Below are 26,299 nucleotides of genomic sequence, written 5' to 3'. Positions count from 1 at the left end.
GCATTTGGTATGTATTTTCTAATTAACACAGTTAACACAGTGCTGTGGTAATAGCCTATAGAAAGCACTTCCGTGTGCCCATCACGGAAAACAATTCAGTGTCCAGGAGCACGGAAAACAATTCCGTGTCCAGGAGCACTGAATTTTGGCAAAATACGTGCTCCTGGACACGGATTTCGTGTCCCTAACATCCCTGTCCAGGAGCACGGAATTTTTGGAGATCAGGCTGTAACTACAGAGAGGACGACGCCTATTTCCTACAGAATTGTTTTCCTCTGTAGATGTAAATGTTTTTCAATAGAGTACCGTATGATAAATCAACAGTTGAAGGAAAAAGGATGGTCTTGCAAACTTCAAGAAGCCCAAATATTATGAATAACCTCAGTGGAAACCCGAATTCTGACTCAAGAGTATAAAGAACATGATGATGAAATTAGAGAAAAACAGCTGGAAGGTTAGGAGGCAAAAGGCCACCGTAGTCCTCCCCACTAAACACAATTTCAAATACGTCATTATCTGCACTTTGCATGATTTAGCTAGTGTCTCTTTATGTTTTCCCACATGGCATCTCATTGCCAAATGGAAGAAAACACAGCAATGTAATCACTATGGCAACACAGACAAATAAGGCTGTTTTCTGACAAATAAGTTTTTTTTCTCTTTTTCTTTTGAAATGCTTTCTTTTTTTAAGCCAAGATTTTGTCAGGTCAGATCCTGTGCGTGCTTGAGAGCCTACATGTGTGTGTATGTGTGGTAGGTGTGTGAGAATGAGAACTAGAGAAAGTTGCGTGTAGTGAGCAAGTGCTGCTCTGGTGTCCCCCCTCCCCTTAGGGACCTGAACAGTGTGAGTTGTGAGGACCTGGGGCCCCTGCCCCCAGGATGGGAGGTCAGGAGCACGGTGTCAGGAAGGATTTATTTTGTGGACCACAATAACCGAACAACACAGTTCACCGACCCCAGGTTACACCACATCATGAGGTAAAAATCACAACACTGTCACACAAGAACTTTTCCTGAACTGGATGCAACGCAATACAGAGGAGATGAGTGATGCCACTTACTGATGTTACAACCTTTTAAAACCTAAAACCTTAAACCCCCTCCCCTCAACTCCTTGATTACCTAATCTTACCTAATCACTCCCAATGTAATCAAATGCACTCTGTATTGTGATTGATTTTTCAATTAATGGTCTAGGCTGGTTTAATAACTGAAAACAAATGATAAATCATACTTGCCGCACAATTGATACATAATCAGTAGAATGTAGAGTGAATGTAACCTTGAGCTTGTTTAACTAAAACAGAGTGTACTGGCTGTGTGTGTAGCGCTGTATGTGTATAAGTATGGATATCTTGCCTGTTGGGCGCATCTGTGTACTGCCCATGTTTACACCTCATCTCTTGCGGCCATGGCAGTCAACAGTCTCAGGTGAAGGAGTCGACACAGGCTCTCCCGGTGCAGATGGAGGTCCCGGTGGAGGAGGGGGGAGAGGGCGGCGAGGTGCCCATGCGCTACGAGAGAGACCTGGTACAGAAGCTCAAGCTGCTACGCCACGAGCTCAGCCTGCAGCAGCCGCAGGCCGGACACTGCCGCATCGAGGTGTCCCGGGAGGAGATCTTCGAGGTAAACCATCAGTTGACCTGCGATTCGTGCACACCTTTCATCAAGACATAAAGTGCTTCGTTGCAAAGTGACCTATATCCATTTTGCGAAATTGCCATTTTTGTTTTGGTCATTTGGCCAAAAGTATGTTCTCCAAGTATTTGAATGGCAAGAATTCACACATAGATGATATGTCGTGAGCAGTCATTTCCAACACTAAAATGCAAACGTCAAACATGATGCTTACGTCATTTTGGAACGAAACACTCCTGGCAGCCGCACTATGCGGCTAGCGCAAGGATATTCACACAGTAAGAAACGCCGTCTGGCGGTCTTCCACCAGTCGTAGAACCACGGTTACATACGTAACCAGCGATTTCTGAATTGATGCTTCTGAAGATGAATCGCTGTGAAGTGCAGCCTATGCATCATTCTATTCATTGTGGTTCTATTCTATTGATTGGTTGTGGCACTATCCTGTTGCATTCAAAGGTTTTTTTTACTTTTTAGTCCCCCCCTCTATGAGTTCCTAGACTCTTGGGTTGATAATGCCCTTTTTGTCACTACTGATGTGGTGCCATGCAGATCTGTGATGGGATAGAAAGAGCCCACAAAGTATTGCAATGAATCTTCAGTTTGAATCTTCAGTTAGCTAAAAGACTCACAATGTATTGAGAATGTGTGATGGGGCATGTTTGCAGATTTGGCTCAATTACTGTATCTATAACGGAATCATTTGTCTTTCATATCTGTGTCCTCCCACATATCGCTTCCAAAACTCAATTTTAAATTAACCTAATGTAACCCATTCTGGCAATTTATTATTTGTTTAATTAAATTTAGTCTATCCATGACTTGACTAATGCGCGGGTCAAATTATAACCTCCTTAGTGGAGTATCTGCTGGCCACACATGCATGGCAGTGTATAATGATTAACTTAAGACGAAAACAAAATCCATGTTCAACAAATCTGGCTGCTGGAGTTGCATTTGGTGGAAACACTTGATGCTGATCATTTCTAAGCAGCTTAGGGCACAAACGCAGTGAACCAATGACGCAGAACGGGTCTATAGCTGAGCTCTACCACAGGTATTTGTACTTACCGGCAGGGCTCTAAATTAACACACGCCAACCCGCCAAACACGGGTGAAAATTAATTTTGGCTAGTAGAAAAAAATACCTACCCGCCAATTTGGCCAGTAGCGCCCGAGTACAGTAAATTATGAACGGTAAACCGCTGCTATGACGAACGTGCGCACGTTAACTATGCAGAGCCCTTAAGGCGAGATTTCCTACATTACCCATGGACACTAGCGTCACGACGTAGCCTCCCACCGTGCGCTTTCCAGTGCAGCAAGCGGCAACTCCATGCTGTTGCGCGCGCCAGCATTGAAAACATTTCAGACGACCAGCCTTCTGTCAGCTACTCTCACACTATTCTGACAGGCAGCTCTCCTCCTATGCTCTCGTCGATGTCGCTACAACCTTTTTTAACGTCACTACTGCTATTATTACTAGGCTGAACCTTGCTGTAACAGGCTGCCTTTTAGAAGCAGCGAGGCCCTGACCGTTTCAATAACATGACTAACGCAGATTATGCCTATGTTTTGTGCGAGTGATGAGAATGTGGCGGGGGTTAGAGCAAAGTTCTGTGTGTTGGTGAATGCTAGTAGTAATTGTAACCGTAATAATAGTGACGTTAAAAAAGGAGTGGTTGTGGAACGAAATAGCGACAAGGGCAGAGGAGGAGAGCTGACTGTCAGAGTAGTGTGAGCGTAGCTGTCAGTTCAGTTGTCTTCTGAAATGTTCCGAGTCCTGGCGCAACTAAGTTGGAAAGCCCACGCCATCGGAAAGAAAACAAATAACAAAAAAGCAACCAACGACGAACCTGTGGAAGTAACAAAGGAATCGAAGATTCCCGTGATACTATTTACTTTTAGTTAAACTATAGGCTTCTTGTCATTTTGTTGCGCATGGTAGATAAGAGAAGAGCTCCTCCTCTCTCCTCTCCTTTTCCTCTCATCACTTCTCCTTCCTTGGGGTGTGCGTATGTGAGGTTTTGGAGAGTTTGGCTGTGTGCTTGGTTACTGTATGTTAAAGGTCTGTTATGTGAGTGGCTTGTGTGATGTGATTCAGCTGTTTTCAGAGGAATTGAACAAAAACTAATCAAATTGATTAGGCCTAAGTAATGAAAGTTAAAAATAAAGCAGAAATAAAAAAACAATGAAAAAATATACACCCTATAATAGGCCTATAGTATGCAGGCCTATATATAGTGTATATAGTGTAATTGTTGAACAAAATTACCATAATTAAAAAAAAAATAACTAGCCTAACACAGTTTATTTTGGCGAGATTGAAAAAAAATGGCTAGTTGAACTTCTGTTTGGCTGGTAAGAAAAAATGTCCACTAGCCAAATTGGCTGGTGGTGGAAAAAGTTAATTTAGAGCCCTGCTTACCGGTAAATACTGTTAGTTGAGTTGAATTTTACTTACCTGGTTCATACCAGTCATCCAGCCGTTTTGGTGGGTTTATTCTGACAGTTGACAGGTTAAATTGCAATTCTAGACGATTGTAATACACGCATAGATAAAATTCTGATTAGAACATTTTTTTAGTTCAGCAGTTACAACACATGCTTTTACAACAGATGCATTCATTTTTGAATGGTGCTTGATTTTGGAATGGTAACGGTCATTAAGCACAAGGACCGCTTCTCAATGTGGCCGTTTCTATCCGGCAAACAAAAATATCCTTTTGCTACCGACTAATGCAGTCAGATACAGTTTCAGTTAAGATGTGTGGCCTTAGGTGTATTGAACAATAACAGTGGGAACCATCAACATTCATGCGCATAATTCATATAACACAAATTCGGCTTATGACACATCCATTAACACACATCTGCATATGTATGGACATGCCCTTGGTGATTATGGGGCGGGAAATAGATTGGGGTCTTCTACAGCTGTACTGGTTGGTGTATGTGCATTGAACAGTGACACTGACTCCCACTGACACTGGTGTGTGTGTGTGTGTGTGTGTGTGTGTGTGTGTGTGTCTGTGTGTCTGTGTGTCTCTCTGTGTGTCTGTGTGTCTGTGTCTGTGTCTGTGTCTGTGTGTCTGTCTTTCCTCAGGAGTCGTACCGGCAGATCATGAAGATGCGACCTAAGGACCTGAAGAAGCGGCTGATGGTGAAGTTTCGTGGAGAGGAGGGCCTCGACTACGGAGGGGTGGCCAGGTAACCACACGTTCCTACTGTAGGCCTACACTCTAAACAAGCGCATAGAGATCATGAGTAGGCTAAAGAAGAATAGCAAGTATTAATCCCGAAGAAAACGAAGGCCTCTTGTAGCATTCATGTATAGAATACACAAGACATTACAAGCATTGGTGCGCATATATTAGACATATTAATGTGTTTTAAGTAATTAATTAGTGTGCTCTGCCTATATAGCACACACTAATACATTTAGCCATAGACAGAACACACACGCACACCCGCACGCCCGCACACACACACACACACACACAGACAGACATGGGAAGGGGTGTGTGCGTATATGTCTAAATTTACATGGGGAACTTTTCTACCGTCTATTTCTCACAGGGTGTGCAGTGTTCCGCTCTCACATTACGCACTAAAGAGCTACTTAGTCATTTGTTTTACTTAATAATTGTTTACTTTAAGTAATGATTGGATAGCATTTTCTGTGCACCACTCTGAATGTGAATTAGAGGGTGAAAGGACTGTTTGTGATTCCGCTGGAGAGCAGGCCAAGAGTGGTTTATCAGATGAAACCAGCAGTGCCAAGCAGAGCATTGTTTTTGTTCATTCAACTCTGGCCTCCAGTGTTAAGCAATATGTCATAACACAAGGTCTTGCCTGCTTTCTCCACCCCACAGTCTGTGTGTGTGTGTGTGTAAACTATTCGTAAATATGAAAATTCCTCTCATGTCCATCTTTTCTCTCCGCCTCTCTTCTACTTTCCACATCACTCTCTCCCTGCCCCTTCCCCCCACCCCTCTTCTCTCCCCCTCTTCCCCTTTTCATTTCCCTCTTCACCCCATCCATCATCCCTCACTCCGCCGCCATATCTCTCTTATCTGTTTTTTCTCTTAGGGAATGGCTGTATCTGCTCTGCCATGAGATGCTAAATCCATACTACGGGCTCTTCCAGTACTCCTCAGACAACATCTACACCCTGCAGATCAATCCAGACTCCTCCATCAACCCTGTGAGTGCGGCTCCAGTCTGCATGTAAATTATTGGGGCTTGGCCGATCACCCCATCTGGCTTTAGCGCCTCCAAGAAGGCCGGCAGAGCTCTAGAGATGAGTCGAGCAGGCGGTCTGTGCAAAGCAGGCTGTCTCTCTATCTGTCTGATTCTTTGGAGCCCCTTCTAAGAAGCGCTAGTCTGAGACCTTTCCCACACGTAGCCCCCTGTGTTATCTTTCTGTTTCTCTCTCTCTCTCTCTCTCTCTCTCTCTCTCTCTCTCTCTCTCTCTCTCTCTCTCCTCCTCCTGTATTTCACTTTGACACTGTTTCATTCCTGCTCTATTTCACTTTTCGTGTTCAGATCTTTTTCCCCTCAGAGGTTAATACTCTCGCGAGGTTCTCTCGTGCTCGCTCTATCGTGTTTTCTCCCTCTGTCTCTCTGCCTTTCTCTGTCTGTCTCTCTCTCTCTCTCTGTCTGTCCATGTCTCTCGATATCTCTCTTGTTTCTATCTCTTTCTCCCAGCTGTATAGTCTTGCCGCAAGTGAAGGTAGCGACTGACCAAGCCAAGCCGAGTCAATGTTTTGTCAGTCTGACCCATGCTTGACCACTGCTTATTCTACTGGGTCCTGCTCCCGTTAGCCCCACTGTTTTCATACACACTCGGCTCCCACATTGGACCCACAGAAAAATACTGGTTGGCCAATCCGCCTTGTGGACACTGAACGGACCATGAGTGAGAGAGTGCTCTCTAATTGGTCTTCTCACTTTCAGGAAGTTGGGGAGAAAAATAGTGTGTGTCTATAAAAAACAAAAACCTCTGGAAACCAAACAGAAGACAACGTCAGGACGGCTCAGTCTCAAGGTAGTATAGATGAAACGGCTGCCCTACGTGTTTTCGAAAGCCTGTGAGGCGCCAAGTTGGAGGATAAACAAAATCAACTTTGCAGCGCTTTTGAAGATATGGTTTCACACGTCTTTTTATCAGGTCAAGTTGTACCTGAAGGAAGATGATAAAGTTATGAAAGAAAGCAAAAATCAAAGAGCTGTTTACACGAAGGTCAGAAAAGTGTTAGCTAGCTCACCATAGTGTAATCTCATCCACCGAGAACAACCCGGGCGTTCATCTGAAGCATAGAATTGTATTCTGTGTCTCTTTTATTGGCACTGTATTGTAGCCACCAGCCATAACAAGTATGTGTAGAATAAAGCCCAGAGAATAAGCAGCCAATGTCGATTATGTCGACAAGCCACTAGCTAGGCCTATATGGAGACGCAATGGAATTTATAACCCAAGAGAATATGGTAGAACATTCTGGCAAATGCAAACTTTGTTTACGATGGATGTCCTCAAGCATGTATGGAGAGCTGGGGCATGGGCAGGCTATAGGCACTAGTTGCCGCTTGTGGTCTCTCCAGTGTGTTTGTTTGCGATTTTCATTTTTTGTTTTTCTTTCTGCCCCACACCATCTGGTGATGAAATCCAGATGAGAGGGAGCTCTCAATTGTGCAGCGCCAGCACTTGTTGGCTTGGCTTAAAGCGTCCCTACATTCACTCAGCCCGACTCTATTGTCACGCGATAGCACATTTTGGCACTTACTGTAGGTTTAATAGTCCCCTGTCGTACTCCCCAGTGTTGTTGTGAGCATTCTGCCTCAGTCTATTACTTTTCCTCTCTATCTCTCTGCTCCTTTCACACACATTCACTCTTTTGATGCCCCTCTCTCTCTCTCTCTCTCTCTCTCTCTCTCTCTCTCTCTCTCTCTCTCTCTCTCTCTCTCTCTCTCTCTCTCTCTCTCTCTCTCTCTCTCTCTCTCTCTCTCTCATCTATCCCCCCCATCTCTTTCATGTCCTCTTACATGTCCCTCTCCTTATCGCTCTCTTCCTGTCCCCAGGACCACTTGTCGTACTTCCATTTCGTGGGGCGGATCATGGGCCTGGCGGTGTTCCACGGCCACTACATCAACGGCGGCTTCACGCTGCCCTTCTACAAGCAGCTGCTGGGGAAGCCCATCACGCTGAGCGATCTGGAGACCGTGGACCCCGAGCTGCACAAAAGCCTCGTCTGGATCCTGTGAGTGACTGACACACCAACTTGACAACACATTAACACCCCCTCATGCACTTAACACATCACTGCCAAAAGGTTATGTTATTCATTCTCACTTCGTAGCTGTACGTTACTGTCAAATAAACGCAGGAGCCATCATTTCTTGTTTAGTTCAGGTTATCACGTTGTTCCTTTCACCCACTTTCTGCCCTTTTTCCCCTCTCTGGCCTACTTATGTAGCCTCCCCCATAGCTAGGAATTGATTTGACATTTTTGCATGCCCATCACTCATGGTGGTTGTTGTGTTCTCCTCCTGATCCACAGGGAGAATGACATCACCTCTGTGCTGGACCACACATTCTGTGTAGAGCACAACGCCTTTGGCAAGTTCCTCCAGCACGAACTCAAGCCCAATGGCAGGAACATCCCTGTGACTGAGGAGAACAAGAAAGAATACGTCAGGTACGTACGGCACCTTACCATGTAAGGCCATGAGATTTGAGGTGTGGGGAAAGATGTAGGCCTGGCCTTGCGCACACCGACTGTAATGCTCCGTTGAAGTCTGTTTTGAATTTTGTGTTCCAATTGGGTATGTCTATTCGCTGTTATTTTGATCACAGACTTTTATGCTGTCCTCGTCCAGTATGCATTGCTCATCGCAAAATGATCTGAGTGCATGTGACTGTCTATCCAGTCGTTTAATCTCGGAAAAACGGCAAAGTCAGTCACATGTTTTCCGCCCCAGAAGCAAAACTCAACCAGGCTTATGCCCTGGAGATGCAACTCAGCATTGCTGGGTATTTCTGCTTCAAGATAATAATCAGATCTATGGCTTCCACACCAGTGAAAGGAAGAGAGGGCCTGACTGGCCATGAAATTATGTCTGTTTGTGCTGTCCTGAGCCGCCAGCGGAAATCCTATGTCTGATTTGTTAAATGGCTCTGTTTGCCTGCTGCGTCTGCCTGCCGGGGGTCAGTGCCCCTGACACGAGATATGTCACCCCGAGACGCAAAAACACTGCCCAGACATAAACATAATGGTTAAAACAGCAAGGCCCCACAGCCACGCAAGAGCCATACATAACACACACACACACACACACACACACACACACACACACACACACACACACACACACACACACACACACACACACACACACACACACACACACACACACACACACACACACACACACACACACACACAGTAAGGGTTGAGTGAGGATGTTGTACTGTGAGACACCAGTCCTCTTTATCGCAGGGCTGGACGTCGCTCTCTGCCACCCGTATTCTCCGCCTGTTCCTCTCTTCTGGCCCTGCCTGTGATCCAGAGAGGTCCTTACTTATGGGGTGCTTTACTTTTATGGAGAACTGATGTGAAAAAGACCTCTCTCCCTCTCTCTCTCTCTCTCTCTTTCTCTATCTCTCTCTGTCTCACTCCTTCTCGATTTCTCCCTCTCTCTTACTCCTTCATCTCTCTCTCTCTCTCTCTCTCTCTCTCTCTCTCTGTCTCTCTCTCTCTCTCGGTCTCTCCCACCTCCGTCATATCAGCGCAGCAGGCCCAGACTGCCTGCGTCAGAGAGAGATGGGGGGGAGGGGGCCCTGTAGCAGAGAGGGTAGACAGGGGTCACGGTGCTGCAGACAGCCGCACAGGTGTAGATTTACACAAAGTGGGGACGGGGGAAGGTGTGTGTGTTCGTGTGCGTGTGCATGTGTGTTTGGGGGGGCTGGCTGACTCCTCACCCAGAACTGAGCGGGAGGTTCATTTATCATCGGGGCTGCAAGGCATCTTATCTGCTGCTAGCTGTGTGTGTGTTGTGTGTTTTGCCTTTTGTGTGTGCACTTGTCCGTGGGTGGTCGACTAACGGTGGTCCTTGCATTGCGATCCTCTCTCCCTCCCTCCCTCCTCCAGGCTCTATGTAAACTGGCGGTTCATGAGGGGTATCGAGGCCCAGTTCCTGGCGCTGCAGAAGGGCTTCAACGAGCTCATCCTTCAGCATCTCCTCAAGCCCTTCGACCACAAGGAGCTGGAGGTGAGTAAACACAGGCGGATAAGGCCATCATGCCCAGGCCCAGAGAGAGAGAGAGAGAGAGAGAGACAGAGAGAGCACAAACCAAACACTCTGCATCCGCTCCATCTGCTAGAGAGCTTGGCCTCTTTAGCCTGATGACGAATGGCTTCTATACTGACATCGAAATATGTTAAGAGAGCCCACTCGTAAATCCCCTTAAGTGGTCGATGGAAAGACGACCAAGACGAGGATGTGTGGTTGCGTTTCTCCCTCCCCGTAATTCGAGGGGTCGAAGTGCGGCTCCATACTGCTTTGCTATGACTTAATTTAGCGTTTCGACGCAGGTGCTGAAACGCAACGGCCATTTCCAACTTAGCGGACTGTCAGATGCATTTGTCAGCGACCGGAATGGAAACTCAACACGAGGATGTCCTGAGGTGTAACTCTTTCACACAAAATATTTTTTATCCCATTATCACACCTCTGCCTGCGTTGATGATCTTGGCTTAAGTCTTTTTTTTTGTGCCAGTGCTCTAAAATCTCACGCTGGTTTTTCAAGCCCCTTTTATGCCCCTTCATTTTATTTTATGGTTTCTATGGCTACTAAGATGTTATGTCTGGTAGCTAGCAGTTTTATCCCATAGGGGTTGTAAAAATTCAATCAACCTGAAATCTGAAGCTTTATGCTGGATGAAATCTTTATTCTCTCTTTGGAGGCTTAGTGAATGTGCTTGTCTATCTGTGTTTTGTCTGTGTGTCTGTCTGTGTGCCTGTGTGTGTCTGTCTGTCTGTCTGCCTGTGTGTATCTGTTTGTCTGTCTGCCTGTGTGTGTCTGTCTGTCTGTCTGCCTGTGTGTGTCTGTTTGTCTATTGTTGGCCGGTTGCTATTTTTGTTGGTCCATTCGTTCAGTCTTTGTATTGGTTGGTTGACCAGTTTGTATTCGTGTCTGACTGTCTTGGTGTGTGTGTGTGTGTGTGTGTGTGTGTGTGTGTGTGTGTGTGTGTGTGTGTGTGTGTGTGTGTGTGTGTGTGTGTGTGTGTGTGTGTGTGTGTGTGTGTGTGTGTTCCCCTGCAGCTGATCATTGGCGGGCTGGGCAAGATCGACCTGAGCGACTGGAAGGCCAACACGCGGCTGAAGCACTGCGTGGCGGACAGCAACATAGTCAAGTGGTTCTGGCAGGCCGTGGAGTCCTTTGACGAGGAGCGCAGGGGGAGGCTGCTCCAGTTCGTCACCGGCTCCACGCGCGTGCCACTACAGGGCTTCAAAGCACTGCAAGGTGGCTAATGCATGGGCCAACAGGCGCCACACACACACACACACACACACACACACACACACACACACACACACACACACACACACACACACACACACACACACACACACACACACACACACACACACACACACACACACACACACCAGCCCAGCTAAAGCTAGAACTAGAAACACACATGCATCCTCTTTCATATGTAAACAACTATATGTTAGGGTGAGGAACCTGCTGTATACATGCAGGCATATGTAGAGGTCCAAAAGATCGCAGTGCAGAGCATATGAAAACTGAAAGTAAAGTCCGCGACACCAAGCTCCCGTTTCTCTTATTTTAATGTTACTTTTCAGGCAGCATGCCCTTCATCAGACATGTGCAGAGTGCAGTGCATAGAACATGTAAAGGACACACACGTACACGTATAGGCATGTGTTTAGGCCCAAAAGATGGCAGTGCAGAGCATGTGCACATGTAAAGGGCACGCGCCCAGACACAGTCGCTCGCGCGCGCACACAGTCGCTCGCGCACGCACACACAGTCGCTCGCGCACGCACACACAGTCGCTCACACACACACACACACACACACACACACACACACACACACACACACACACACACACACACACACACACACACACACACACACACACACACACACACAGATCCCCATTTGCCCTTGCATGCTGCTCTTGTTCCCAGGGCCGAGGCCAATTACACAGCAGACACCCACCCTGAACACACACACATTTGTTTGGCTAGGACACAAACAAACAGCCCTGGTCGTTCATTTCCTTCTGATATGCACCTAGGGCTGCATGTACTGTAATTGATTTTTCCAAGTACAAGACATATGACATTGAGGGGTATGGTGTACCATCTTCAAAAACATTCTGTTACTAGCTCACACATAGACAACTCTGACAGCTGCAGTTTTTTTTAAATCTTGTGTGTATGTATTTTTTCCAACTTGTTTTTTAGGGATACACAGGCAATTTATTTATAACCCATAGAAAAGATCACAGAGAATTAAATTAAAGTGAACTCCAGCTCGGCTCTCTCCTGGGACAATGAGCTTTTAGTGTCCTCTTCATCCTTGAAGAGGATTTTCTGCTTTTATCCAGAAAGCATACACCCCCACACACTTCTCTCTCTCTCTCTTTTCTTTTCAACCTTGTCTACCCTGCTATGAATGTGGTGTCCCTGTAAAAAAGGGTGATGAGTCGGGGACATGACATAATAAAATGTTAGGGAAATGTCATTTGAGCAAAGCACCCCACAGACACATGTGTTTATAAAACCTGATTGCATATAATTTGGACTGTCTGTCAGAACCCATTTTCTATGCTGAAACGGTTACGGTGATCCCACTTATTGTACTTGTACTATTGGGAGCCATATGACAATTATGCTTTCATATCTTCATTTTAAATGCAGCTTTTTGCATATTCTGCCAGTCATTAGCCGTTAATGAGTTTTCTAGTCTGCCTGTGGGGTGCGATTGCTCCCCTGTGTGTTTGCATGCCTGGTGAAGTGCGGAGAGATGAACAGTGATGACTAGAATGTATTCTGGTAAGGCTCTACAGGTTCTGCAGGACCAAGACTTTTCACTATCCACCTGATCGATGCCAACACGGACAACCTGCCTAAAGCCCATACATGGTAAGAGAACATGACTGCTGCATGATCCTCCACTCACTCCCCTCCAGCACTTGGCTGGCCTGTCTTCCCCTCCACCATATGTACCCTCGTAGCTGTCACTTTTAAATCGTGATTTAGGGCTTTGTGCTTTTTGCGCAATCAGATTAGGGATACAGCGTGGTAGTGCATGGTGCCGTCGTGGTGTTTTTTCTGCTTGAAGAGTAAAGTATGCATGTGCTGTATGATTTAGAGACTGTGATTTGAATTGACTTGTGAAATCTGTGTGATGTTCCATGCGTATAATATATTTATTTATACTATAACTCACTGTCTGCTTCTCATCCTCTTTTTTTTTTGTCTGCCGGCAGCTTCAACCGCATCGACATCCCGCCTTACGAGTCATACGAGAAGCTCTATGAGAAACTCCTGACTGCAGTAGAAGAGACCTGTGGCTTTGCTGTGGAGTGAACCCTGCAACCTAATCCACCGCCCCTACCCTCCTACCCAAACTCAACTCAGCCCTACCTCCCTCACCCACGTATCACCTTTCTGCACAGTGACGAGAGGCGTCTACCCTCTTTGACAGCAGCCAGCTCCCCTAAGCGTCCCACCTGCCCCCTTTCCCAACCCCCTGGGCCCCCCTTTTCGGTGGATGAGACTGATGGTGGACGGCCCCCCACCTCCCCACCGTGCTCTAACCCTGGGTGAAGAGCTGTTCCCCCGGCCAGAGTGACCCTGCAGCAGGGCCGCCACTAGCGAGAGGCTTGGTGCTCAACAAAGCTACCGAGGGACCCAGTTTTAGTAATATTTATTCTGTTGTGTGATTTTTGGGGAGGTTTTTCTCCCCCCCTTTCCCACACTTAACATAACAGGTTACATACCGATGGAAAACAAAAGAACAAGAAAATCCGATCCATGTTTTAATGTTTTGTTTGTTGGAGAGAGAGTGACTGATTGAGGGCAAGCAAGGAGAGAGAAAAAAAACAAACAAGATAAAGCTTGTGATGTCCTTGTCACTGAAGCAATGGGTATAGTTGTCAGATTTTTGATTGTAAGTCGATCGCCGGAAAAAAAAAAAGAGTTGTGCTGCTTTTAGCTGCCATAACCAGGCGCTTGCTGCACCCTTTTTTGGTCTACATGAAGTAGAGGTTGTTTTTAATCAGCAGTACCTTTTAACACCATGGCCTTGGACCACAGAACAAAACCTACCTGTCGCAGTCTCACTCGCGTACTGAAGGAGGCCAAGGCCAGTTTTGGGGACTAATTATCTGCAACTTAATCGCATTCAACACAAAATTGTATGATGTCTACAGGAATATAGGTTTTTTTTTTTTTATTTTTTTTTTTTTTAAAGCTTCCTTCTTATGGACCTGTCTTAACAGGATGACTCATTGGCATTTCTGTGGTATCCATCCATCCATAATACTTGTATTTTTCTCCCCCTGATTTTAATCATTTAGCCATTTTTACTTGTATGGCTTGTTACAGGATGTTTTTCTTCTTCTTTCGGAGGTGAAATGATTGATGACATAAAAGCCCTAATAATGGGTCTCCCTTTCTTTTGCGACTGGCTGATTTGACAGCTGCTGCACCAGTGAACATTGCCTATCAAGGTGAAGCAAATCACTTGGAAAAAAGACATGCCAGTCATGTGAAAGGAGAAGAAGAAGACGGGAAGCTGGCAACGTCGCTCTACAGAGAGCCTGTCATCTTTTTTGGCGGACCAAAATGACTTCAGTATTTCTTTTTACACAGTGTTCTTTTCTCTCAAAGTCTTTAAACGAATACTTTCTTTGGTCCCAGTGTTCTAACCATACTTAGTCACAAAATCTTGTTGGTGCACTTTTTTTCTTTTTTTCTTTTTTAAAGATCTCTGCTTTTTATAATGTCTGTTAACATCAACCAACCTCTTGAATGGCTCGAATGGTCCTGAAATTCCACAGTCATAGGTTTTGTAGAAATTGAAAACCTGCACCATCTTTTCGAGTGGCATTAATATCGGTTAAAAAAAACAACATTTTATTACTTGGACACTGATTTTCTGGGGGGTGGGGGGACAACAATTCTATGATGTTCATGTTACTGCCATGGTTGTCAAGCATCTTGCTGTTGTGAAATTTGGTTCACACACACAGAAAAATCTGTTCAGTTTATTCTATTTTTTCTTTTTCTTTTTCTTTTTTTAACTAACGTGTACCTGTGAAGATATCAGTTCCACAGTGTGATGATGAACGATGGTTTTCATACCTGCATCCTAAACCACTGTCCGACGTAACATAAGCTTGCCTGTAGCACTTTCACCGGCACATACAGTTTTTCTCCCTTTCATATTCCTTTCTGCAGACAGGACATTTATCTTTGTTTCTGCACATGTTGTAAAGAAAGGTCGAAGATTTCATCATCATGTTTAGTGCTTGTCATGCATGGCACCAAATCGTTCCATTAATTTGAGTGACGGAAAAAAGAATGAGCCAACTTGATAGTTTTTAAGTGTTCTGCAACGCAAAAAACGCAACCACTTTACCTTTTTCTCTTTTTCAACTAATTATTTATTACTATGTAATGTCCTTTTAAGTATTGCTGCTATTATCAATATTCCCAACCTTTCAGAAAAAGGCTGATTACTTGTGAAAGCTGTACACTAATCTACATTTGTTTTTTTAATGTATGAATCAAAAAGTATTTAAGAAACTGCTGCTGAATCCTAGTGAGGTCAGTAGGGTTAGAAGACCTCGAGCCCGAGACCCTAGCTTGGAGCAGTGATGTAGAGTGGACCCCGGAGGTCATTTACATGTATGATAAAATGCAATAAAAGCAACACCGACACCGTTATATTACTGGTTCTTTTTTAACCTGTTTTGTTTTTGTTTTAACTCTGAGATTGATCAGTTATTTGCAGGCCAAGATGTATGACTTGTATGAATTTGGAATATTGGTCTGGTATTGTCTTTAATTGTCTTTTTCTTTTTAAAAAAAGATTTTTATCCCATAAATAAATTTTTAGGACTTCTAGATGTCCAGTCTTTGAACTTTTAAATACCAGGCTTATTGAAAATGTTGGAATGAAGAACGGTGTTGAGGCGAGCATAAGTGAGTCTTGAGTGAACGCAGAGGTTGGCTTGCTGATCAAAACTCCCATCTCTTCCAAGAAAGCCTTCACCCAGTCACGTGACCCATACTCATTACAGTCTGTACAACTATTAGGTTCTTTGTTTATTGAATGCAAGAAACATGTAACTTACTATGTACTAAACATTTCTGAATAAAAGATTAAATGTAAATAAGATTATATTAAAGAAACTAAATTGAAAATATTTACAAATGTTGTTGTCTATGTCTCTTTAATGAAATGCTTTCTTTGTGTGAACTTGTTTTCAGCACAAGCAGACAAGAGATAGTCAGGTCTTGAAATTGTGCGCTTGTGTAGGCCTATCGCACAAAGGGCAGCACATGAAATGAAACGCCACTAACTTACAAAAGACTGATATTGCATCACGAATGGCCTAAAATGTGTGCAAATGCAGGCCTACTTTGGGTTTAGATTAATGGGTAAAGCTAATGCATTTTGAATTGGTGCGCATTTTGCCATTTGTCTGCAGAGTGCTGAAAAGTGTGTGCTCCGTATCCTTTGGCTTGTACAACAGGGAGGGCTCCCAGACAGCGACGGTTATGGAAACTTATTTTTTCTGCTCATGATCGTTTTGGGTTAACGCAAGCCATCCTCCAAAGTTCAACTGGTGTTAGTATAGTCCTTTGTTCATTTAACACATCAAGACTAATCATCTTCTGGGTGGGTGACACCGAGGACCGCAACTGTGCACAGCACACGCGCTGTCTGCACTTTTACAGAATGCATGGCCTGGGTCTGTGGTGTCTTTTGGCCTTGACATTTTGTAATAATTATACAGAAATTTAATGTGCAGCTTTTGGGACCATGTAAACGTTTTAAAAAAACTGTTAAACAGACTTTCCACACAAAATCATGCAAAGACCACGGAATGGTTTGGTCAAATTAAACGTGGATCCATTGCACATAAACTGTAAAGCTATAGGCCTACCCACTGACTCATGGCCAGGAAAAGAGGCAGTGCTGTCTGTGAATTGCTTCCAGTGATACTGACAAGCTGAATATCAGAAGTCTTAACAAAAGTTTCACAGGTTGAATATAACCTTTAATGTGCTGTTCCAGGGAATGGAGTGGGATAGCAAAACTATTGGCCAAGAGTTCAGACATGTCAAAACTATGTGCTCTTTGAAGAAACCGATCCCACTTCCAGAATAGGCCTAGCTTACCGCTGCAGTCACTTTCAAGTTCTCCATAATGCTTCAATAATGATGATCTCCGTTTAGCATTCCTCCCATGTGTGAGAACATTAGCGCCTGGAATAAAAAGGTCCCAGCTGATTTCGGAAGCTTCCTGGTGGCTCAACACAGGCCGACAAGAGTATGCATTAATTGGCTCGCAGCATGACATTCACTGGAGCGCTGATCGTCGCCAGACCTTTGGTTTGGCTTCAGTGGCGGCTGGAGAATACGAGCTCCCTTCTCGTCTTCAACGGCTTAATGAAAATGAGATGGTTGAGGTCCCCGTAGTCATTACGTCTCGAAAGGGTGTCTTTCCCGAAGATCCAAATTAATGCTGACGGGCGAGATAAGGCCAAAGTCCTCCTGCTCGGGTCTGTGTCAGACTTTCCAATAATTCTTTTCCCCTTCGGCAGAGTCTTCATTACCCAGCGTTACGGTTGGCATAACGGATAGGCCTACTGCACAGGCTGAAGGATGTCTGCAACCAGGCGCAGAGGATGTTTGCAACTAGGCATAATCCTTGCAGGTTTAGGGACGGTCTTGTAGGCTAATTACCGGGCTGTAGGCCTTCCATCCCATCCAACACAGCAGGGGAGTAGTACCAAATTCTGGGCCCTGTATAGCCTCTATAGCCTACAACCAGTATATTTTCCCAGAATATTAGGCCTACATGTGCATTAATTACCAACCTTTATTGTGGTATTTATATGATAAATTAAATATGTTCAAATTCAAGTTCAAACTAGAAGCACTCAGAGAGCGCAGACCTCCGCCAACGAAGCTGCTTGACTATGTTACACCCTAAGTCTTTCTGCCTTGTTTTTGTGGAGTCCCCGCAATTCAATTTCTGATCACTAGGGGGCGTCTAGATGGTGAAGAATCTTTTGAAAAGTCCTGGTTCCGCTTCGTGATCCGGATCACCACCAGAATTGAATCACTTGTACCATTGGGTCATTACTAACAACTCAGTTTCGTTCAGTTTCGTCCAAATCAGTTGATTCGTTTTTTAGTTATCCTGCTGACAGAATCTTTAAAAAAGTCCTGCTTCCGGTTCGTCATCCGGATCACCACCAGAATTTAATCACTTGTTCCTTGGGTCATCATCAACAAACCCACAAAGTTTCGTCCATATCCGGTGATAAGTTTTTGAGTTATGCTGCTGACAAACAGACAAACAAACAAACAGACAAACCAACACGACCGAAAACATTACCTCCTTGGCGGAGGTAATAAAACTACACCATATAATAGGAAGTCACCCTTACAAGAAAAAACTGTATATCAGGAAAACCCTATGTTTTTCATGGGGGCTGGGGCAAAGATTGTTTTGTTCAAAAAACTGTATTACGTTATATACAGACAGTACAATGTCGATAAAGTGCTGTATTTCAAATAATATTTTTGTGTGTCAAAATATTGCGCAGTAATGCGACCTGGACTGGTAATCTGGCACCCTACAGATTTCTTGGTGGGCCGATAGTCCTCAGGGGCCAGTGTTTTTTCGTTTTGTATTTTCCATGATTTGTGGGCCTTGGACCATCAAATAAGATTGAGAACGTATGGAAAGTATCAGGTTGGGAGTTTTAAATGCTGAACACTGTGAACTGTGGACATGGAAAATCACACAGAAATAATCTAGGTTTTGGGTCATTATCTGATATCAGTGAGCTATAAGTTAAAATGATAAGAATCAACTGTATTGTCTTTATGCATGTAATAATACAGAGTAGCAAAATGCTGTTCAGTATCTCAGAGGTGCAAAACGTAAAGGTTCATGTGTACAGAATACATATTGAGCTTCATGTTTGTATGAATTGCAAAGAAAAGTTACTATTACCACTACAGAATGTACAGTAGCCTACATGTATTTACAGATTTAGGATGTTGAATAATTGCAGTAGAATAGATTTGTGCCTTGCCCCATACACCACTCTTAAAAGAGCACTTCTGCCAATTTCAATATGCTACCCTTGACTTGTTAGTACTGTTGATGCCACATTTTTCGGCTCAGCCCTTTCCGAGATCTGAGCTATTCTAATGGGGGCAGACTTTGTTTACAGTAAAAAAAACGTGTTTGCTAGTTGTCTGCTGATGTTGCATAACCTTTTGGATGTTTTTGGGAATAAATCAAGAAGCTTTTTTGAAATGTAACAATAAATTGCCCCCATTACAATGACCAGGATCTCTGTAAAAAAAAATACTCTCAGGTATTGACAAGTCCTGGGTAGTGTGAGCATTACAACTGCATGTCGAAATTAGCTCAAGTTACTGTACCCTTTAACATGGGCCTTGTGATAACAGTTTAATAATGGCTATTAATATATAGTCAGACAGACTGTAATTCAGTCATCCAAGGTGAGGCCACCCATGTTCCATCTGAGCACCCATGTCTGCCAGCTGTGTTGTGGTTGTCTTAAGCCACTGCATGTGCATGACTGCAGGGAAATGCAGCAAATAACTAGACATTCAGACAGAGTCGTTTTTTACTGAAAAGTAAAGGCTGCAACAAGACCTCCTCGAAGGCTGATGTATGGCCTGAGGAGACGACAAGGCACGACCCGCTGAATGAGTGAGAGCGTGTATTCAGACAGGTATTCCGCTCAGTCTGAGGCGCTGCATTATGGCGCCGATGAAAGGAAGCTGAGTCAGGCTACTCAATTTAACAGTTTGAAATCAAGTCACAGTTCAGTTGATGAGAGGCTCCTCCAGGGCATAGGGCCGGCCATGTTATTGTAGGCAATGTTTCCCTCGGAATTACTGCCATTAGTGAGGGAGCATGGATGGAGGGCTCCAGGGAGGAGCTCTTTAACAGATTGTTTGGTTCTTTGTGGAAGCGAGTTAAGCCTCTGTGCTTCATTACGCACGCCTTTTAAATGCAGCAATTGGTGGCAAGTCAATATTAAGCTTCGCATCAAAGTACAAAGCCGCAGGTTTTGACGGGCAACTGTAAATGAAAATGGCCGGGTGTTGTTGTGTTGCACGGTGTGGTGTGTAATGCTATGGCCACTTTTCATGTTTCATTGAGTGCCTCTTATCCATCATGGTGTTAGAAAAACAGACAACTCATTGTATTATGCAGAGCGGAACAAGAGATGTAACAGTGATACCATAGTGATTTGAGGTTAAATCATTTGTCATATTTTTATGCCTCCCCACGATTCACTGGCTAGGGAAGGCTTTTAACAGTTCTACATTTTCATTCAAAGTCAACATAATTTGGTTGTTTCCTTTGTTGATTTATTTGAGTCAGACATTCTAGTCCTGTATAGAGGTCAATCATGCCCTCACATTCAAATGGTCTTGGTTGTGAGATGACAACAAACCTCACCGTTTTGTGCCAAACCATAAACAGGTCCAGCCAATGAAAGCAGGCGCTTCAGGGCCATGGGGAGGGGATAGGTTGATTGGCTGTTGATTAAAAATGTCAGACATTTTTTTGACCTGAATCACAAACTCTCCCCTAGGAAGAGACACAATTTAATCAGAATGGATGCCTTTGTGTCTCAGTCATCAAACCCAGTGTTTTTCCAGGGTTCAGTTTACGGTGTTGACTGATGTAATGGGAAAAACAAAAGAATTGAATTTTATTTTGCAAACTGATATGGTGTTGATATGAATATTGATAATTAGAGAATGAAGCCGTTTTCATCAACTCACATCACAATAATAATTTAAAATAATAATAATAATAACAATAATTGTCCATTATCTTTCAACCTCACAGACAGGTTGCATTCACTCTTTCTTTCTGGACGATTTGAAACTCCTCCTGCCTGTTAGTATCTTGTCTTATAAGGACATGCAAAATGAGTGCATGAATCTAAATGCCACTTATAGAGGCTATACTACTGCGGAGGGATGAACAGAGGCAGTGTGTCTTAAGCAGAGTTTATGATAGGTGCTTGCATGAAATGCTCTAACGTTTAGACTCCAAACAGAAGTGCTTAAGATATGAAAAAATCCTTTAAGACCTTATCCAGAGCCTCTTTGGGACAGTGTACACTCTCCGCAGATGGTCCTTTAATGCTCATTTGGAATTATGTGATTATTGGGCGAGAGGAGAGAAGAGCACACTGTCTATTTCTGCCTGCATGCATTGCACAACAAATCATGAAAGTAAAACATCTCTCTTTTCCAGACCATAAAAAAGCAAAGCCGTTTAATAGGACCACTGGGCATAAGCTGGAGAACATCTTAGCCAAACAAATACAGAGACTAAGGACAGGTTTATTTGCTGTGCCATTTGAGTTTTATATAGGGAGTTTTATCACTGTGTCTCTTACAAGTAGAAATCATTGGGAATAAATGTGATGAAGTATATGGAAAAATTGTGACGGGAGCTGAGAATTCTTTTGAGGCATTTTTATTGGACATTTGTCATTCTGGGTCTTGACAAACAAAATCCTCCTGATCCAATGTTCCTTTATGTCATTTATCAACTGAATGTATGACTTTTGAAGTGGTTGGTCTCAAGATGTTCTGCACCTGTTTGGATAGGTTCTGAGGCACGTTTCTGTTCTACTAAAGAGTGTGTTAGAGCGAGAGGCCCAAAAACAGAGCATATATTAGACATTCTCGTGGAATCATTGACAAGATAAAACTACTTGGAGAGCGAGGTTGTTTCTCTCCGTGAAATATTCCCCATAACAAGACTTCCAGAAGCAACAGCAAGACTCCCTATGTGACTTATAGTGAAAATATGGCAAAGGCTACACCTACATAACAAAGTGGCCTTATGTAACATACAGACAAGCAGCCAAGTCTCAAGTTACCCAGACTTTATGCTTTCGTCCATTTAAGATGACCAGACCTTTAGGGCTTTGGCTGAAATTGAAAACAGGCAGATGAACCCGGCAAGATGGAAGAGGTCTGAAATGATAAACCAGCACCACCACCATAGTAGCTTGCGGCTTGAGGAAGATCGTGAATCCCTCTGCTGCAAAGATTTGATAAGGGACCCAAATGAGCTAACTGTGGATCACACAGGTCTCTTTTAGTCCCAGGTCAAAATTAAAATGGTAAATGAATCATTCTGGGGTTATGTTTGGCTTTTTGCAGAGACTGTTCCTCACAGAACAAATAATCTATAGAACTGGTATTTCCTCTCCAGTGTGTCGTTCTCGCAGTAAACGCTTATGTTTGTTTTTGAATCTGTGTAAATGCCAAGAATTTATTGTTTTGCCAGATGAGCCGAGCCAAAAGTCTTCATTTGTGTTGGAACGTGACACGCTTAATAAAAAATATTCCAATATCTGTTATTTAAAAGGATTAAAAAAAAAACTTTCCAGTTGTTAATGTTTTGTGAATTTGAGTCGGCGGTTAGTGAAGGTGCTTGGTATTAACACACACATCATGTGTTTTCCACTTCTTTTCTTCGGGGGCTTGTCATCTTTGGAGCAGGTAATTACATTAATGGAAATAAGATTTCATTGGGAGCTGGAAAATTCAGCTGCATGACACAATGGCAAAGACAGAAGAATACTCCTGGCAATGAAATGTTTTGCTGAAAGAAAAAAAATACAAAGATGTACACAGAACTTGGCTTTTTGTCCTTGGCAAGTCTGAGGTGGCAAATTACTGGTTGTCAAGACACAAAATCCTAAAAAAAGTCCTGTTGAAAACGAATCCCTAAACTCCATCCGTATGTCTTCAAAAATGATTATTATTTTACCAGACTACCATCATAAAGGACACTGAGGCTTGGTTCATTAGAAGTGAAGCTAAACTTTAATCTGTGACTTTAAAATGGCTATGAGGGCAATCAAAGGTGGTTCGAGGCAGAGGCAGAGAGCAGCCACTCTTATCTCTTGCCCATCCTCTGAGGAATTCAAAGTTCATGCACTAGACCTCCTGTCTCTTAACAATGACTTTTAATTGGTGATGTAACAGAAAAATATAACACTGGAGCTGTGTGAGCACTTAACTAAGTTACTCTAAGTGCTGTAATTAAATTGTTTTAGCTCAAGGTCAGGATGGACGTTTGGAATGTGTTTCATAGTTGCCAGTTTAAATATGAGAACTACACTAATTAACAGTAAAAAGTGATAAGTCTGGCAGCAGTTCAACTGATAAAGTAATTTCATTCAGCTGACTTGCCAATGCATACAGACTATTGTCCCCAACAATGGGCTCATTTGAAGGCACAGAGCTTACAGTCGAGCCTTGTTCTCACACAGATTACTTTTATAAATTCTGTCATGTATGCTACAGTAGGTGTGCGGCAATAATTTTTCTTTTCTCCCCCTTAATTCCAGTTGATGCTATCAATAGATACCACCTGAATGGAGGAGCACACACACCATAAATTATTGGATGGTATCTGTGACCCCACAAAGACCCGACTCATTTCTTTGCCCACCCACGTATTGAGCCTGAATTCTGTTTCCATTTGCTTTCATGAGTTCCCGGTGGCTCTAAAAACTGTAGAAAGCTTGGAAATAGCTATCTGAATTATTAATTTGGTTTTTCTATGGTTACATGACCTCTAATGGGCATGTGTGTTGAGGAAGCAATGCATAATAAAAGACAAGAAATGTTACAGTATAATGGTGGGAGCAGGTAAAAAGGAAAACTGGTCAGGTTTTTTGCAGGAAATGCGAACAAATGGTTTGCTATTTGTCTCATGGCAACCGCTGTGAGCTTTTGTCACATCATATCCTGTTGTTTAAAAAATCTGCAACTTGTGATTGGCTAAAATCAGGACAGGAAAACAAGTCTTTTTAGTACACTAATAGCGCCAAACTCATTTCCTCTATTCACATATTTATCTCAGTCCAGGGCCGGTTCTGGCTTATTTGGCGAGTTTGAGTTCTGCCCCCCCCCCCCCCCCCCCCCCCCCTCCTTTTTTTATACCTTACAGAACACAAGAGTAATACCGGTAGTAAGCTTAACTAAATAGCATCAAGAACAATAACTGTTTTGCATCAAATGGATTTCTGGTTCTTTTGGACAGCCGACCAACACATCAGATTGAGTCGCATGAAAGTACCTTCACTGTGTGGTGTCTTGGATGTAATGGTGGTGGTGCCCCCAACCCCAGATGAGAGGGAGGTTATCAATGTGTTTGAATTGTAAAATGGAATTGAAATGCCAGGAGAGTGGTACAGTACATTTGCATGTCAAATGCATGTGTAGACAATAGGCCTACCAAGGAGGTCTGCATTGATAGCCTATCTACACTACCTACAGCATCACAAAGCATGGCAGCATAACAATTTTAATAAGCTACACATTTGTGCTGTCTATGATTCCAAACCAATTTCATTTCTGTACTGGAAATAGTGGTGCATTTGTGAGTAGGAGAATGAGAAGGGGGCTATCTATGTGTTTGAACCGGAGGGACAGGGTGAGAGAAAGGGAGAAGAGCTGTCACGCTTTTGAATTTCATAATATACAAAATATAGTAAATAGCCTCACTTGTCTGCAATACTACATCACTCAGCATGAAAACATGCTGTGCATGGTTCTGTTGCATGATTAATGAAGCTATATGTCATTCTGGTCTGGAAACAATGTTTTTTTTTTTAAGCTTATAAGCAGGTAGGCCTAATTTATTCAAGTGGATGGAAGGAGATATGGCAGCTAAACTTGTTTTAAACATGGCACCAGTCTTACTTTACATTGCTGGTCAACCTAAGCAAGTATTATGATGTCAGGTGGCTGTTAGTGAGTAGGCTACTAACAGCTACTTTACTGGATTTCATTGCTTGGCATACTTAGCTAATGTTAGCATGCTAACTAGCGATTTCTCAGATCAAAAGCAAAGCTCTTTTTCCCTCTAATTCCAAACAGTAGCCTCATAACTATTAGGCTTTACATTACCACAAACGGTTGCTGATTAAACCACATACTTCCAAAACACCCTCTGCAACTCCTGCATCATGCAATGACTGGTTTAATGAGAACATAACAATTCTCCACTCAGCAGAGCAGCATTACTGTTCGCGCTTGCCCTCTGTCTCTCGAATGAGTCTCTAAATTCAAAATAGATCGCACGCTGTCACTCGTCCCGCCCCCTTTCTCAGGACTGTCTGTTTATTGGTTCACAGACTTCCCAGAGACAGTTGAAAGCGATATTACTATTGGCTGAGGGGCGCTTTGCCGTGAGGAGCGCTTTCGCCACGCTTTGTTGATTGCGACTTCATAAAAAAACCTCCATATCGCAAAATTACGCATCGGAGAGCGCCATTTCGGCGCTCCTTCTTCACATTGCGCCCTAGCCGGCCTATGCTTATAACCGGCCCTGTCTCAGTCTACCTTTAAGTGCCCATTTTTACTCCTACTCTGCTTTCATTTTAGATGGCAAGATGGCCAGATTATTGCTCCAATTGGTGTTTTTAACAGAATAATTCTAAAAAAAAATACAAAAAATTTAACCTCAGGTTTGGAAGACACAACATAAATGTAGCTTTAAAAATATAGGCCTAACTGAAGGCGAAAAAAGTGAGATGTGGCCTGTCAGACATGGTTGCAGAAATCATTACTGAAAATCAAGGTGACGTGGCAAAGGACATAAAATGATACAAAAGTGAATTATGAACTCTTTTATACATTACCTTTTATGGTGTATTTTGTAGGCGAATCATTTTGGTGGCACGTGAAAGGTGCTGTGTCAGAACACACGTTTCCTAAGTAGAGCCGCTGGCTCTGAATAGGTATCCCAGAGAAGTTGCCGGAACATCAGCCAGACCTGTGTGACCAGAGGCCCTGAAGAGGAGAAGAAGAAGAGGAAGAGCTGGGGGCTCAAGTGCTCACCAACAATCGCAAACCAGACCATGCAAAGCCACCACTGTTGTTAAAACTTTTCCAAAATAAATTCTTAGCACTGCTTGGTCTGGTCAAGAAGGGGTGTAGGCAGGGACGGAGTATGATTTTATGGGCCCCTGAGCCACACAACAAGAAAGGCCCCCTCTCCATGGAATGGTGAGTTTCCAAAAGCTTTGGGTGTTGGGCGAAGATGTTAGAGATATTGTTGTTGGGGTTGGGGGATTTTGACACAGAGAAACTTTGAAATTACAGTAGTTGAAAGAGCAATTTTAAAACAATATGAGAACATAAATACAGGCCAATAATGAAGTGGTTTTTTTATGCAGCATGGAGGCTGGGGCTTCAGGGCCCCCTTGGCTTTTGGGCCCCTGGACCTGGACCCAGTAGGCCCGTGCAGTAATCCATCCTTGTGAGTGGGGTGAGGGGG

General features: G+C 43.6%; 1 protein-coding gene across 4 annotated transcripts in view; it reads left to right on the top strand.

The window, feature by feature from the left end:
* smurf1 (SMAD specific E3 ubiquitin protein ligase 1) overlaps positions 1 to 16,123 on the top strand; it is a 57,876-nt gene extending 41,753 nt beyond the window's left edge. For 2 of the 4 annotated variants that reach the window (XM_063186610.1, XM_063186595.1), the window contains exons 9-18: positions 832 to 978; positions 1,419 to 1,626; positions 4,745 to 4,848; positions 5,731 to 5,845; positions 7,720 to 7,898; positions 8,199 to 8,336; positions 9,789 to 9,909; positions 10,963 to 11,164; positions 12,747 to 12,822; positions 13,170 to 16,123. In XM_063186610.1, the coding sequence (XP_063042680.1) occupies positions 832 to 978; positions 1,419 to 1,626; positions 4,745 to 4,848; positions 5,731 to 5,845; positions 7,720 to 7,898; positions 8,199 to 8,336; positions 9,789 to 9,909; positions 10,963 to 11,164; positions 12,747 to 12,822; positions 13,170 to 13,269 (1,390 nt within the window). In that variant the 3' untranslated portion in view covers positions 13,270 to 16,123. Of the gene's footprint in view, positions 1 to 831; positions 979 to 1,418; positions 1,627 to 4,744; positions 4,849 to 5,730; positions 5,846 to 7,719; positions 7,899 to 8,198; positions 8,337 to 9,788; positions 9,910 to 10,962; positions 11,165 to 12,737; positions 12,823 to 13,169 lie in introns of all 4 variants that reach the window. The other 2 variants (XM_063186602.1, XM_063186587.1) reach the window with 1 other exon arrangement.
* Positions 16,124 to 26,299: the final 10,176 nt, after the last annotated feature.

The sequence above is a fragment of the Engraulis encrasicolus genome, chromosome 2, assembly GCF_034702125.1.
Source record: "Engraulis encrasicolus isolate BLACKSEA-1 chromosome 2, IST_EnEncr_1.0, whole genome shotgun sequence".
In the NCBI taxonomy this organism is placed as follows: Eukaryota; Metazoa; Chordata; class Actinopteri; order Clupeiformes; family Engraulidae; genus Engraulis; species Engraulis encrasicolus.
This window is presented reverse-complemented; position numbering and strand designations above follow the sequence as displayed.